Source organism: Kogia breviceps, chromosome 4 (genome assembly GCF_026419965.1).
Source record: "Kogia breviceps isolate mKogBre1 chromosome 4, mKogBre1 haplotype 1, whole genome shotgun sequence".
Taxonomy (NCBI): domain Eukaryota; kingdom Metazoa; phylum Chordata; class Mammalia; order Artiodactyla; family Physeteridae; genus Kogia; species Kogia breviceps.
This window is the reverse complement of record NC_081313.1, coordinates 58389374-58404468: the sequence shown is the minus strand read 5'-3', so window position 1 is coordinate 58404468 and position 15095 is coordinate 58389374. Positions and strand designations below refer to the sequence as shown.

At 47.4% G+C, this 15095-nt stretch overlaps 1 protein-coding gene across 1 annotated transcript; it reads left to right on the top strand.

Annotated features, from left to right (window-relative positions):
- The first annotated feature begins 635 nt into the window (after nt 1–635).
- ENC1 (ectodermal-neural cortex 1) lies at nt 636–14577 on the top strand. The gene is made up of 3 exons (XM_059062762.2): nt 636–1535; nt 5756–7570; nt 11740–14577. Exon 2 carries the CDS (start codon nt 5769–5771, stop codon nt 7536–7538), a length of 1770 nt encoding a protein of 589 aa, XP_058918745.1. The 5' UTR covers nt 636–1535; nt 5756–5768; the 3' UTR covers nt 7539–7570; nt 11740–14577.
- The last annotated feature ends 518 nt before the right edge of the window (nt 14578–15095 follow it).

Below are 15095 nucleotides of genomic sequence, written 5' to 3'. Positions count from 1 at the left end.
TATTCCAAATACCCAATAAAAAGAAAAACAGGCATTTCAGCTCCCAGTGGAAAGACAGACAAGCCCTTGGTACAAAGATCAAAAGTGGGCTTCATAAATAGTGATCGCCGTTCAAGATTAGTTTTCTAATCGCCTTCCCTTCTCGTGGCACAAGGGCGCTTCAAACGTGTGTGTGCTGAACCATTTCTTTGCTGAACTCCTAACACGACCCGGCGATAAAAGACAGGAAAGGGCCCAGTCTGAGAGGGCGATTGAGGCTTTATCGCTACGAAGAGGCGGCGGCGGGGTAGCTCCTAGGAGCGGGTCGCTTTGAATAAAGCGGCGGCGGCGATTGGCTGCAAAGCACGTGGTGCACGCCTCGCCGGAGAGCGCCGGGCTGCTGCTGCCCCGGGCGGCGTGGGGCAGAGTCCAGCCGCGGGTGCAGCACCCGCGGGGGGGTGGGGAGGGAGGACTGGGGGGCGGGAAGCGCCTGGGGCTCGAGTCTTTCTGCCACCGAGAAACCCTACGGCCCGTCTTTGCCCAACCTGCGGTGTCCTCGGAGTGTCCAAAATTGTGTCCAAACCTCGCCACTGTCCTCTCTCCAGATATCCCACACAGCGCGCGGGCTGTGCGCGCCCACGGCGCGTGCCGCGGACACCCGGCTCGCCCCTCGTCGCCCTGTCCTGAGCATCAGGCGGGCTCCCGCAGCTCGGAGCGCACAGCGAGGGGCTGCGCTCCCCGGCCGAGGATCCCTCAGCACCCGGCTGGGCTAGAGACGCAGACACTCCGACGCAGGAAAACTTGTTTTATTCGCGATCCCCGAGGGTTGCAGCTGCTCTTGGCTGAGATTCTGCGTGCGCTTTGTCCCTCTCCACTCGCCACAGCTCCCTCCCCCGCTTCCTCTCACAACTAACTCCCCCGACACACTCTCCTCCGACTCTTGTCCTCCTTCCCTTCCTCCTCCTCCTCCTCCTTCTCCGCTGGCCGCATTCACGCGCTTCCCCCCTCCCTCCCCTGGTGTTACTTTTTGCCTACGCGCCCTCTCCCCTCCCCTCCCCTCCCCTCCCCTCCCCTCCCCTCCCCTCCCCTCCCCGCCGCTCCGCTTATAGCCGGGCGCTGGGCGGCCGGGAGCAGAGTGCTCGGGAAGCCGGAGAGGAGGCGGCGCGGTGGTGGCGCTGCAGAGGCCGAGTCGAGACGCCAGGCGGCCGCCGGCGCGCAAGGCGCTTTCCAGCTCCTCCCGCGAGGGTACAGCCCGCCTCCTTCGGCGGCTCCTGCAGCCGCGGGCTCGCTCTCGCCTCCAGAGCTCACTCCGGGAGCTACTCCGCGGGTGGCGGGCGCGGAGTCCGCGAAGTGGGGATCGTGAGGCCGTGGGGATCGTGAGGCCGCGGCGATCCGCCCGCGGTAACCAGCCCGCGAGCCAGAGTTCCATGCGCGCTCCTTTCGCCCGGGCAGTCGCTGTTGCTTCCTGGGGCTGAGACGTCCGCTCCGTCCCCTCCCTACCCGGTGACCGAGGCAAGAACCCAGCCGGTCGTGTACTGTGGCCGGTCGCCACTGGTGTAAGTCTCTCCTACCTCCGCGGACCTGTTGCGGGCGCCGCGGGTTTCAGGGGCTGCCTGGCCTGCGGGATGTGATCGCCAGGGGTGTGTGTGCTCCTCGGAGCCTGGAGCTCCGACTTAGGCGGCGGTGGGGAGCTGTTCTCGGGGCGGAGACCTGGTGTCCACCGCTGCCCTCCCATAGCAAGAAGAGCCGGGCATTGCTGGAGGGGGCTCCTCTCGGTGGCGCGCCGCCCGGGCGAGCTGCTGGAGAGCTAGGAGCTGAGCCGGGATACGATCAATCCCCCCCGCACCCCTCCCCACCCCCAGCGGAAAGAGCATTGTCGAGCGCGCGGGATTGTTGGTCCACGTTGCACCCTACCCGGCACGGTGAGCAATAGGGCCACGCGCAGACACCCCTAGTGAGGGAACGTTCACTGCGGCCAGGCGTCTGTAGGGAATGAATGAAAACTGGTTTCTGAAAAATTAGTTTCTTCTCATGGAAGTATTTAGTCTTAACATGCTTAGTTTCGAAGGATAGGAATTGGTGGGCAGGGTGGAGATGAACTGTTGAACTTGGCGTGTGTGTGGTGTCGCCCTCACAGGCCTGGCCAGAGTGTTAAAGAGCGTTACAGGTGTTATAGAGGACTGTATAGTAAAATACTTTTCTTGTTAACAATCTCTTTATAATGTTATGTTGTTATCAATAATATGAATGTCCGAGAAAATCTGCCTGGTTTCTCCTTTGATTGCATTGAGATCAGGTTTAAAACCCAAAGAAATGTGACACGCCGCTAAGTATTGGAGGCCCAGAGCCTGGTTAAAGAGCATTAAGTGAACTGAAGTTACTGTAGCTAGAATCCCTTTTGATGTTCACTGGTAATAGCAGCCCTTTTCCCCTTCTTTGTAGAGGCAGGTTAAGTGTATGTGTGCGTTTTTTTTGCCACTTAACTTGGCATGCAAATATTGTTTCTCTGGGGGCTTAAAAAAATGCCAGAAGGATGATTCATTTCATGTTGAAGGTGTGTTTAGTGGCTGTATATGTGGTTTCTGCTGGTGTTCTCACATTTGCATAATTTTAAACTAGAAGGGAAGTCATTTCCCTTGGGTCTTCAAGTTTACCTTTTATTTTAATCAAATATCACTGCAAGATTGTTGGATTTTGACTGACAGACACACTTCTCCATCTGGGTGGCATCCAAGGTGACAAGCTAGGCTCTTTCTGCTGGCTTTATGAACCTACCTCGGAAATAGAGGAACATAAACACAGGATGCAAAGAGATGCAGATCCTATATCCCAAGGTCTTCTAAACTGTTTTGTTAAGTGTAAGCCTGGCTGTGAGCGTTGTTTTACACTGCTTAGGGAAACACCTTCCGGGCCGGGTGGGTGTAATTCCAGCTCAATCTGCAGGCACTTTGGTGCTTGTGTACCTTGTGCAGCCTCATTCTTCCATCAGAGCTGCATTCACTCTTAGCCGGAAAGAAGGCAACTTATTTATTTATTTATTTATTTATTTTTGGCTGCGTTGGGTCTTCACTGCTGTGCCCAGGCTTTCTCTGGTTGCTGCGAGCAGGGGCTACTCTTCGTTGCACTGCGTGGGCTTCTCATTGCGGCGGCTTCTCGTTGCAGAGCACAGGTTCTCGGCACGTGGGCTTCAGTAGTTGTGGCACACGGGCTCAGTAGTTGTGGCTCATGGGCTCTAGAGCGCAGGCTCAGTAGTTGTGGCGCACAGGCTTAGATGCTCTGGGGCATGTGGGCTCTTCTCGGACCAGGGCTTGAACCTGTGTCCCCTGCATTGGCAGGTGGATTCTTAACCACTGCACCACCATGGAAGCCCTTTTTTTTTTTTTTTTTTTTTAATTGAAGTATAGTTGGTTTACAATGTTGTTAGTTTCAGGTGTACAGCAAAGTGATTCATTATGTGTATATTATATATATATAATATATATATATATACTTTTTTAGATTCTTTTCCATTATAGGTTATTACAAGACATTGAGTATATTTCCCTGTGCTATACAGTAGATCCCTGTTGGTTATCTGTTTTATATATAGTAGTGTGTATATTTCAATCCCAAACTCCTAATTCGTCCCCCCTACCCCTTTCCCCTTTGGTAATCATACGTTTGTTTTCTTTGTCTGTGAGTCTATTTCTGTTTTGTAAATAAATTATTTTGTATCTTTTTTTCGGTTCCACATATAAACAATATCATATGATATTTGTCTTTCCCTGTCTGACTTACTTTGTATGATAATCTCTAGGTCCATCCTCAGGAGGCAGCTTTTGAGGTTGCTTTGGAAGCATTAGCTTAAAAAAAACAACAAACATCTACTCATTTGAAATTCTTGCACCTTTCTGTATAAGGCATAGGAATATTTATACCATCTTTTGAGGTTTAGGCTTAAAATCTTCCTCAAAGAATTTCAGCTTGAATGTACTAATGCTAATGATCACTACAGCAGGAAAACAGCAGGGATGCTAATACTGTTTTAACACATTGGAGAACCTAGTGTATTCACATAGGGTCCTGTCACTTGCTCTTAGGAGCATTGGGCATTGGGTAAAATGGACTAGACCATAGAGGCTTAGCTTGAGGGTGGTGGTGATGCTTGCCTTCTCACCATTTGTCAAAGCCCAAGTCACTGTGGGACTGATGGGTGCTTCGTAAAGGCTTCTTAACACCAGAGCCGTAGGACTCTGTTTTTTATTTTCTTCCACTAAGTCAGTTTACTCACAGTGAAAAGTTACATGCTCAAAATGAAAGAAAACAAGTTGCAACTCCTAATAGTATGAGGCCTGTGTGTCAAAGGCAAGTTAGGTACCTGCCTCTGTTGTTTTCTGTGCCTGCCTTGCCTCCGCTGGTCAGGTTGAAGGAAACAAGCAGGCCTTGGGTTTCAGCTCTGCCATAAGGACTGGCTGTTCCGTGTTTGGAACAGACACTGTAACCACGCAGTTTACCCTCCTGGTATAAACAGTTTCCCTAGGAATCCTTTGACAGGCAGGTTCTTGAAGCCATTATTTCTTTGAAGTAACAGAAGGGTAGGGTGAAAAAGGAAAAAGATGGTTCAATTTTTGAAGGTAGGTGATAGGCATGTCCTGTATCTTTAGCCTACAGTTGGATTACTGAGGAAAGCCAAAGAGAGCATTCGGTTCTGCTATAATTTCCATTTAGATACTCAGGAAAACACTCTAGTCAGCAAATAACTTCTAGAGTGGCCCTAAATTAACAATGGCAGGCAACACACATACACACACACACGTGTGTATTTTGATTTAGATAAAGCGACATTTGCATTTTGGACTCCCTAGATGCAGGTGCCAGCGTTTGCAGGTACACAAGAATGGTCCTGGTGATGCCCTGTTTAATCAAGAGAGATGGATGGATACATCCTTTGTTCTTGCAACTGGTTTTCTAAGATTTGATTTAAAGCAGGGAGAACAGAACAACAGAACTCCTGACTTTGCTAGAGCAGGAAAGGGGAGTGGTGACTGGCCAGAATGTATCCTGTTTCCATGATAGCTTGCTGATCTGTATATGGTTGTGTTTATATTGGGGCTCTTTCAGGATGCTGTAGTGGTAGAGGTGTCTGGTTACAATTTATTTGTAATGATAAATAAAGGTTTGGTCGTTTTAGAAGTTGGCCTAAGCCTGTGGTTTTAATGTTACATTTCCCATTTACTGCACTTACACTTTGGTAAGACACTGGGTCTTACCAAAGGAATTCTTAATGGAATTAATTAGTAGGTATTTGTTTTACACATGGCTTTATGTTGCTTGCATAGGGCATTAAAGCCTGTGCCCATGCCGGCATTACGAGAGCTGGAGGCCTGGCATTTCAAGTGGCCAGCGGTGAATCAGCTGGACTAGGGCCAGGGAGCTGTGAGAATGAGACCTTGCTCCTCTTGGCTTTTGCTGAGTTACATTCTCAAGGACTTCAATAACCTGCAGGTTGGCAATCAGGTTTTCCAAGATGAACCTGCTCTTAAGCAGTGATTGGTTTTTTTTTTTTTAAACAGTGTATAGTTTAAATAGCTCAACAGTATTATAATAAGTGTCTTTCCTTATAGGTAGGTAGCCGTCTCTGACTTTGTATAGGTCTGGCTGTCCATTATTCAGAACAGTAGGCGGCAGGGCCAACAGCGAAGTGTTCTGTTTCCTCTGTCCAAAACAACTGCTGGTTTGGTTCGGCCGTTCTGAACACTGGGAGCATCAGGTTCAATAGTTGTGTTTTGTTTTTCAGGAGTGGAAACAAAATGTCCGTCAGCGTGCACGAGAACCGCAAGTCCAGGGCCAGCAGTGGCTCCATTAACATCTATCTGTTCCACAAGTCCTCCTACGCGGACAGTGTCCTCACTCACCTGAACCTGTTACGCCAGCAGCGTCTCTTCACCGACGTCCTTCTCCATGCCGGAAATAGGACCTTCCCGTGTCACCGGGCGGTGCTGGCCGCGTGCAGCCGCTACTTTGAAGCCATGTTCAGCGGCGGCCTGAAGGAGAGCCAGGACAGCGAAGTCAACTTCGACAACTCCATCCACCCGGAAGTCTTGGAGCTGCTCCTCGACTATGCTTACTCCTCCCGGGTCATCATCAATGAAGAAAACGCAGAATCGCTCCTGGAAGCTGGCGACATGCTGGAGTTTCAAGACATCCGGGATGCCTGCGCCGAGTTCCTAGAGAAGAACCTGCACCCCACCAACTGCCTGGGCATGCTGCTGCTGTCCGACGCGCACCAGTGCACCAAGCTGTACGAGCTCTCCTGGAGGATGTGTCTCAGCAATTTCCAGACCATCAGGAAGAACGAAGATTTCCTCCAGCTGCCCCAGGACATGGTAGTGCAGCTCTTGTCCAGTGAAGAACTGGAGACAGAAGACGAAAGACTTGTGTACGAGTCTGCAATTAACTGGATCAGCTACGACCTGAAGAAGCGCTACTGCTATCTCCCGGAGCTGTTGCAGACAGTGAGGCTGGCTCTGCTACCGGCCATCTATCTCATGGAGAATGTGGCCATGGAGGAGCTCATCACCAAGCAGAGGAAGAGCAAGGAGATCGTGGAAGAGGCCATCAGGTGCAAGCTGAAAATCCTGCAGAACGATGGCGTGGTGACCAGCCTCTGTGCCCGGCCCCGGAAAACTGGCCATGCCCTCTTCCTCTTGGGAGGACAGACTTTCATGTGTGACAAGCTGTATCTGGTCGACCAGAAGGCCAAAGAGATCATTCCCAAGGCCGACATCCCCAGCCCAAGAAAAGAGTTCAGTGCCTGTGCAATTGGCTGCAAAGTATACATTACTGGGGGGCGAGGGTCTGAGAATGGAGTCTCAAAAGATGTCTGGGTTTATGATACCCTGCATGAGGAGTGGTCCAAGGCGGCCCCCATGCTGGTGGCCAGGTTTGGCCATGGCTCTGCTGAACTGAAGCACTGCCTGTACGTGGTCGGGGGGCACACTGCTGCCACTGGCTGCCTCCCGGCCTCCCCCTCAGTCTCTCTAAAGCAAGTAGAACATTATGACCCCACAACCAACAAATGGACCATGGTGGCCCCTCTTCGAGAAGGGGTCAGCAATGCCGCCGTGGTGAGTGCCAAGCTCAAGCTGTTTGCTTTCGGAGGTACCAGCGTCAGTCATGACAAGCTCCCCAAGGTTCAGTGTTACGATCAGTGTGAAAACAGGTGGACGGTCCCGGCCACCTGTCCCCAGCCCTGGCGTTACACGGCGGCAGCTGTGCTGGGTAACCAGATTTTTATTATGGGGGGAGATACCGAGTTCTCCGCCTGCTCTGCTTATAAATTCAATAGCGAGACTTATCAGTGGACCAAGGTGGGAGACGTGACAGCAAAGCGCATGAGCTGCCACGCTGTGGCCTCCGGAAACAAACTCTACGTGGTTGGAGGGTACTTTGGCATTCAGCGATGCAAAACTCTGGACTGCTACGATCCAACGTTGGACGCGTGGAACAGCATAACCACGGTCCCGTACTCGCTTATCCCTACTGCGTTTGTCAGTACCTGGAAACATCTGCCCTCTTAAACACAGTGCATCCTAAAGAGAGTGAGCATAAGGTAAGAGTCAGTTTAGCTGTAAGTATCCGTATGGTTGAGCTAGCTGTGTAAGCCCGTACATGAGTGAAACAGGCTCCATGTAGCCCATCCTACAGAGGTTCTACGTGAACTACAAATAAAAGCACTTGTACCCCGGAACTTAAACACTTGTGTTGACCACAGCTGCAACCCCCCAAACATAAGCCAGTAGTTCTCAGCCTTTATTGGGCCTCAGAGTCTCCCAAAGAGCTTTTCGAAACCTGCCTACTCCAGAGGCTGGGTTTCATTGGGTCTGGGTGGGACCCAGTCATTAGCATTTTTAGAAAGTTCTTCAGTGATTCTAATTATGGCCAGGTTGGGAACCTCGCCTCCTGAGCCCTCCCTGTGTGCCGGCAGCTGGGCTGTGTGTTTCCCGTGGATCATTTCATTTGGTCCTTACAACAACCCTGTGGGATATTATTATGAGAGCACTTCGTAGATGAAAACACCTGATGTACACAGGGGTTAAGTAAGTTGCCCAAGGTCATAGGGCTTAGCAAGAGGAAGGGTTGGTCCAGACATCAACCCAGGCAGTCTGGCTCCAGAGCGTAAGCACTTGAGCTCACGCCGAATGGCTACTTAATAAACTTCACATTGTTATCACCCCAGGAAATAATTGTAGATTTTTTTTTTTTTTTGCGGTACGTGGGCCTCTCACTGTTGTGGCCTCTCCCATTGCTGAGCTCAGGCTCAGCGGCCATGGCTCACGGGCCCAGCCGCTCCACGGCACGTGGGATCCTCCCGGACCGGGGCACGAACCCTCATCCCCTGCATCGGCAGGCGAACTCTCAACCACTGCGCCACCAGGGAAGCCCAATTGTAGATTTTTAAATTTAACTTCCTCAAACCCTTTTTAGAATGAAGTGGGGTTTAAAAAATTGAATGCTGAAAATTATTCACATTGTATTCTGTCCAGAATTCTTCATTAGCTTATTTTAAAGGTTCTTCCTTCTCACCACCCCCCCTCAAAATAGCCCCCTTTAGGGCATTTATTAACTTTTGAGTAGTCTAGGTCTGTCTTTGTAAAAGCTTGCACCTGCATTGTATAAGCTTGTCTGATGTGTGGACACACTGAGCCATCTAAACTGCCCTTCCTGCAGCTTTTCAGAGTTAATCAGTCAAGCTGACCCCATTGTCAGGGCGAACAAAAGTTGTGTTTCTGTGTCATATATCTGGGTACATAATGGTTGTCTTGTGTACTTAAGAGTATATAATACTCTTGGCTCAAATAATTAATAGGCCTACACAGTTCAGGGTTCAGAAAGCTAATGGCCGCTTTGCTGCTGTTTTAAGCATTCTCAGGATTGGCCCCGGAATCACTTAAGCTATCTAAGTGTAGCACAGAACCCAGGGAATGGGTTGATTTGTTTTGGTGACTAATGGGCTCATTACTAATAATAAGAGAATAAAATTTAAAAATCTGCTTTGGAGGAACTGCTGGGAAAATGAACTCATTCCTTGGAAAGGTTTGGTTCTGTGTTCCCTAGTATGTTTCACATCTTTGAAGGGGACCTTCTAGCAACGAGGGGTTTGGACTCATTTGTCTTTTCTTTCCTCATCTCTTACAGCTCATTTAGAAACACCAGTAAAACTGGCCTCCCTTTCACATGTAATCGTTCTGTTTCTCTCATTGCTTCAGTTATCTCCTCCAGCCTGTTACAGTTAGAACAGTTCTTAGTAATGTAATGTTTTCCTGGACTGAGACTCCTTCAAAGGAGCAGGAACTGTCAGAACCGTCCTCTGGGGAGCAAATGGGGCTAACAGTGTCCCACACCAGACTGGTTTTTGCAGCCTTGCTGGCATCTGAATAATCCTGAATAAACAAATGCTCTGAAAGGGGTTATTTCATTTGCGATACGAATGCATTACTCAACTCTAAAGCAGGTTTAAAGAACCTTCTAGGCAAAAGCATCAATTAACAGTGCACTAAGTTGGGTGTTAGTCCAAAACTGACTATATATGCATCGGAGAGCCTTAAAAATTGCCAGTGATGGTGGCGGTACATCCAAATGGTAATTGGCTGGCATCCTTGGAAGTGGCTGGCGTCCTATATGTCATATAGGTAGAAAAGAGAGAGACCACATGTACATTCTGTTTCTAGCTGTGGAGTCTGGACCTCTCTTCCCTTCAGAGATCTCCTTTGTCAAATGAATGATTCGACTTGTGCTTTCCTTTAAGATCTGTCCCAGTTCAGACTTGGGTGAATTGATAAATGAGGAAAAAGAAAAGAAAGGCGTGAAAATACCTAGCCAGTGCCTGGTACATATTAAGTGTTCAATATTCATATTAGTTTTCTTTCCTCTCTTCAATTTAGACCTTAGCTCGCAGTGGAATTAGCTTTGTGTGTCATGCGAAAATGAGGTTTCTTTGACTATTATCAGCTTGTTATCTTTATACTTCATTTTTGGTACCTCCTTTCTCAGCCCCGAGTGAGTATGTTGGCAAACACTCGAATTCACCCTCTCCTGGGTATTTGAACCTAATCACACATGTCCGGTCCCTGGGAAATGGAACAAATAAAGTGTTCCGGTTATATTCGAAACAACATCCCCTCTGCCCTCGGTGCTCTTAGCCAGAGACTCAAGCACAGAATAAGGAAATTCGACAGGGCCAGGTTCCCCTTTTTAAAGGGTGGCCTGGGGCTGATCAAAGCCACTGTTGGAGTTTCCGACGGAGAGAATGTTGGTTTAAATTTCTAAAGTTTACTACACACAAGATAGTGTTAAAACACTTAAACCGGATGGAGTGACTTAAAAGAGGTGCTGTGTAGGTATCAGCCCTAAGCTGCAAACGCTTCCGGGACCTGGCTTTGCCCTCCACGTGTAGGCGCTACCTGAATTAATACAGTGTTAACAAAAAGTTTCCCTGGGTCTAAAAGTTTATCCACCAAGGAGATTTTAACTCTCTCCAGCTGCTCCCAGCTGCTGGGAGGGACAAAGAGGAAATTACTTTTGATTTCGCTCCATTTTCATGGTGTTGTGTGGCACCCAACTTGACGGCGTTTGGATTTTGTTTTGTTCCCGGCCCCCCTTTTTAGTGGCGTTTTTGTTTGGGGGTTTTTTTGTTTTTCTGTTTGAGTATGCAACATCTTGACATTTCATATTACAAGACACTTTCTTTAGGCCTAATGTTGAGGTATAGGTTTCAAGGAGGTGAGGGTGGGCGATGACACCCGTAGTCTAAGGAATGCCTTGAAAGCTTGAATCACTGTTATGAAACTGCCAAAAGAAACAACTAATGAAATGAATCAGACTTCCGAACACACAAGAGCAAGAAGAAGTCAGTGCAAGTGATGAGCGCCCCTCCTGAATTCACTCTGTCTGTACTTCGAGTTTCAGCACTGGGGCTGCAGACTCTTATGCTAGGGCTGGAAATGGGCTCCAAGAACAGATAGGGTGAGCACTTGAAAGGCAAAAGCCCTCTGCAAACTCTCCTGTAAAATTAGACTTAGCTAAATGGGAAGGATGGGTGGTATGGGGAAACCCCAGCTCCCATGAAACGTGCAGGCTTCGTGGTTATCGCACCTTGAATTTATATTCACGTTTGATGGCGGTTAATTCTGTAGATAATAACACTGCATACCACAGCCCGAGTCTCCTAAGTGTGGACTGATGAAGTTGGAGAATAAACTCCAGCCTTGGGCTGGTGAGGCCTGGTATGCTGTCATGTGAAAGAAAGCGAGACTGATTTCTGCCGTAATGAATAGCAGAGATGCATTTAAATAAGAGGATTAATATGTCTGCCTTCTATATGGTGAATAAATTTAATTTGGAATCCTTTATGGTAAATGGGCCCAAGGCAGGGGGAGGGGATTGGCAAAGGAATCTCTTGTGACCCTCTGGTGATCACTTTACAGTGGCTCTGTTGAACTGTGGAGAGGAATTATGAATGTCGGAAGCAGAAGAAGGCAACTCGTAACAGCACCTAGATGTATAGGTTTGAATTTTAAACGTATATATGTTTAGGAAAGAAGCGAAGATCTTTCTTCGGATACCACAGTTTTTGTTGGGCCATCTGTATGCATGAATGGGCACCTACCGAATGTGTAATTAGGACCTTTGGAAGAGATATTGACCTACTCTGTCCCAAGTTTAATTTTCTTTTTTCAGATTTTGAGACTAACAAAAAATTTTCCTTTTTCTCTATTTTAGCTGACTCCATCCCTCAATGAGACAAGATGGGATTTCTACTTTGGAGAGGCCAAGTTGAATGAAGAGAAAGAAAAGAAAAAGGAAAAGAAGTTGCTACAGTCCAATCCACCACACCTTGTAAATGCTTCTAACTGGACTTGAAGGAAGGGGGGGTGGTGGGATATTTCAGTGCAAGAGGCACATGGTTTAAATATGAATGAATGAACCTGTGATCTAGTCCTTGTCTTGTAATTGTGGATTAATGTCAGCATTAATCAGCCCCTCAAAGGGAGAGAAAAGCCGGCCCTTTTCCCTTGCTGTACCATATTCAGCATTTGATTTCCATGGGTTCCACCATTTATGTGTAAAATTTGAAATGGTTGTCACCTCTCTCTGAGGAGCAAGCTTGAAGCCTCCACACCAGCTGCTGTTGGAGATTGAAAGCCCAACTGGGGGGCCTGGAGGGACGCTTGCTGGGCTGGCTGCAGAGTGAGGACCACTGGACTCTACGATAATCTCCGAGGGGCTGTGCTCCCCAGAAACGTTTCTGAACAATGGGGACATTGTTGGTAGCTGTTTGGTAGATGTTCTTTTCTATTTATAAGTGACTTTAAACTTTCCCTTGGCTGGTAAGAAATTTGTTGTAGATTTAGCTATTTATTGTTTGAGGCCTGCATGCTGAAACAATGCTTACAGTTGTCTTCACGTGTATGGACGCGTGTGAATGGTTGTACGTTTTGCACAATTTTGTGGCTGTTATGATGTGCTCTGCTGCACAAAAGTGAAAACTTTGGAGTTACAATTAGGAATATAACTGGAGGGTGGGTTGGGAAGGGTGGGGGGTGGGATTTTGTAAATGTCAAGACAGGGAAGGATTACAAGACAGAAACTTAAGTTACATCCTAGAGGTAGAGAAAGCATGAAGGTCATTTTTCTCAGACTCATCAACTTTGACTGGGGTTTTGTGGGCTGTGGTCCTGCCAATGACTCCTGGGGCAAGGGAAGGCTTCTTTCTTCCCTTCTCCTTCCTGTCCAATTCACTCGCTTCAATCTCAGCTACTGAAATTTGAAAAGGACCAAATCGCTTGGCAGTTGTGGTTTTCTTTGTTGTTTTTTTTTTCTCCTCTGTGTAATATCCTGAAATCCTGGAAAATGCTATGGACTAGTTCTGTATATAGGGCACAGGTAAAGGCATTGTCCAAAGTTTATTTATTTATCTATTTATTACCCTATGAGAATGCTTGGCCATAACCACAGTTAACAGGAGAAAACGAAACACTCACGGATGGAAATTAATTCACTCACCGGATTTACTTGACCTAGATGGGTCCTTCTCTCTTCCTGCTGTAGGGTTTAGCAAATGCTAAAAGTTCTCCAATGCAATATTCACATGGGTACACTGTATACTTTAGTGCTCCCTCTTAGGTAAGTCTCTAAAAGAACTCTTTGGTGCACAAAAGTGACACATATGATGGCCCCCAAACACCAAAGAATTGTAAGCAGTGGCCCTTGCTGAGAGGCTTTCTGGGAGAGTTGGGAATCACTTGTGAATACGTTCTTTGCTAGTTCAAGTGCTTGTTTCCTAAACACGTGCCGTGATAGTTATTAGTGGTAGACTCCTAGGTGCTTCCTCACAGGTGTCCGGGGAAGCTCAGAATTTGCAATTCGCACTGCTTTCATTGCTGTTTCTCTCATTACTGTATTTTAGAAAATAGGGTTTAAGACCAGTAACCCTTGACATCATGTGTTTGCATTGTCTAATGACAGATGAGTCCTTCACATTTCTCTCCACCTGAATATATTAGACTAATTGTACATGTCTGTTCGTGCCGTGAATGAGTGGGCTATAGTTGGACCAAAATAAACGAACAGTTGGGATCAAAGGGTCTCAATACTTTGCGGTAGTCAGCCCCTCGCTTCTAGATGTGTTCTAATCCAGCGGTCCCCACCCTTTTCAGCACTGGGGACCGGTTTTGTGGAAGACAGTTTTTCCAAGGACCTGGATGGGAGGCGTGGGGAGCGGTTCAGGAGGTAATGCGAGCGGTGGGGAGCGGCAGGTGAAGCTTCGCTCGCTTGCCCTCCTCTCACCTCCTTTTGTGCGGCCTGGTTCCTAACGGGCCTAGGGCCGATACCAGTCCACGGCCCGGGGGTTGGGGACCCCTGTTCTAAACAATGCAAACGTCTGATTGTACCCTGGCAGTATATTGTAGCAGTTACCGCTCCGTAGTTTATGATGCAAATCTGCCAACATGTGGGTGTCACTGCGTGGCTTTTGAAAGCAGGGTGAAGTTTTTGCAGCTGTTTCAAAGTTGTGGTCTGTCCTTGAATTCTCTATTAATTGCTGTGTGTGAGCCAGAGGGAGCTGTGGTCAGGGTGGGCCCCCAGCCTGCAGGGAACTTTCTGGACTCCCCGCTCTTTGAATTGATGGAGGCATTTGGGCTCACTACTTGACCATTCTCACCCTGTGAAACGTCCTACACTTTGAAGCAAATACAATTCACAGCACACTGCACACAAAAACCTTGGCATAAGACAGAGAAGGTTCTTCTTATTCTGTGGACTGGTTGCTGTGGAAACAGATAACAAAGGGCAGCCTTCCACTTCTGGTATAATTGTGTAGCCCCCTTTTCTCTGGGCTTGACACCTGTCTGAATAAGAATGATTAGAGCTGAATAATATCCCTCTCTTGACTATTGAATATGTGGTTCACATACAAAACTGTATAAGTTGAAGAAGTAAAGTGTTCGTGTTCATATGTACTTGTTTGCTACTACATTTTTGAGGTTTTGTAAAACTGTTATTTTTTTTTTCACAATGTGAAACTGAAGGTCAAATAAATTATTAGAGATTTTCTCTTCATCGTGTGTATGGGTCTTTATTTGAATACAACATAATTTTAGGCATTGAAAACTTGTGCTTTTTCTAGTTTAATCCAAAAGAGGATCATTTCACATTTTTGGGGATGTCTTCTATCTCACCATTCAGTTATGTCCATTTATGAAAGCAATTTTGCACATTAAATAATTTAAAATTTTGACCTTTTAGAATATTTAAGCAAACCAAAACTACCTCAGTTAGGGTTATTGATAGCTTAGAATATAAAGTCATGTACTATGCAATGATGAGACAGCATACTTAGTATATAGAAGGAAGTTAGTTTCTATACTCATCATGTGGGATATATTTTGATAGGAAAGCTGTGAGAGAAGGGGCTGTAGTTCAATCCTCTTTTCATCTGACATGACCTTAGAATCATTTAAAGTGAGTGGAAATATGTGCATATTATTTCTCTGAAATGGCACAGAAAACCACAAGTTTAATCCCTCTGGTATACTTAGCTTCCTCCAAGTTGAAAGCCGCCATGCCAGCTGGCTCAT

Bases quoted from the DNA above. Each gene is read 5' to 3' on its own strand.
- ENC1 (XM_059062762.2), top strand. From the start codon at position 5,769: ATGTCCGTCAGCGTGCACGAGAACCGCAAGTCCAGGGCCAGCAGTGGC.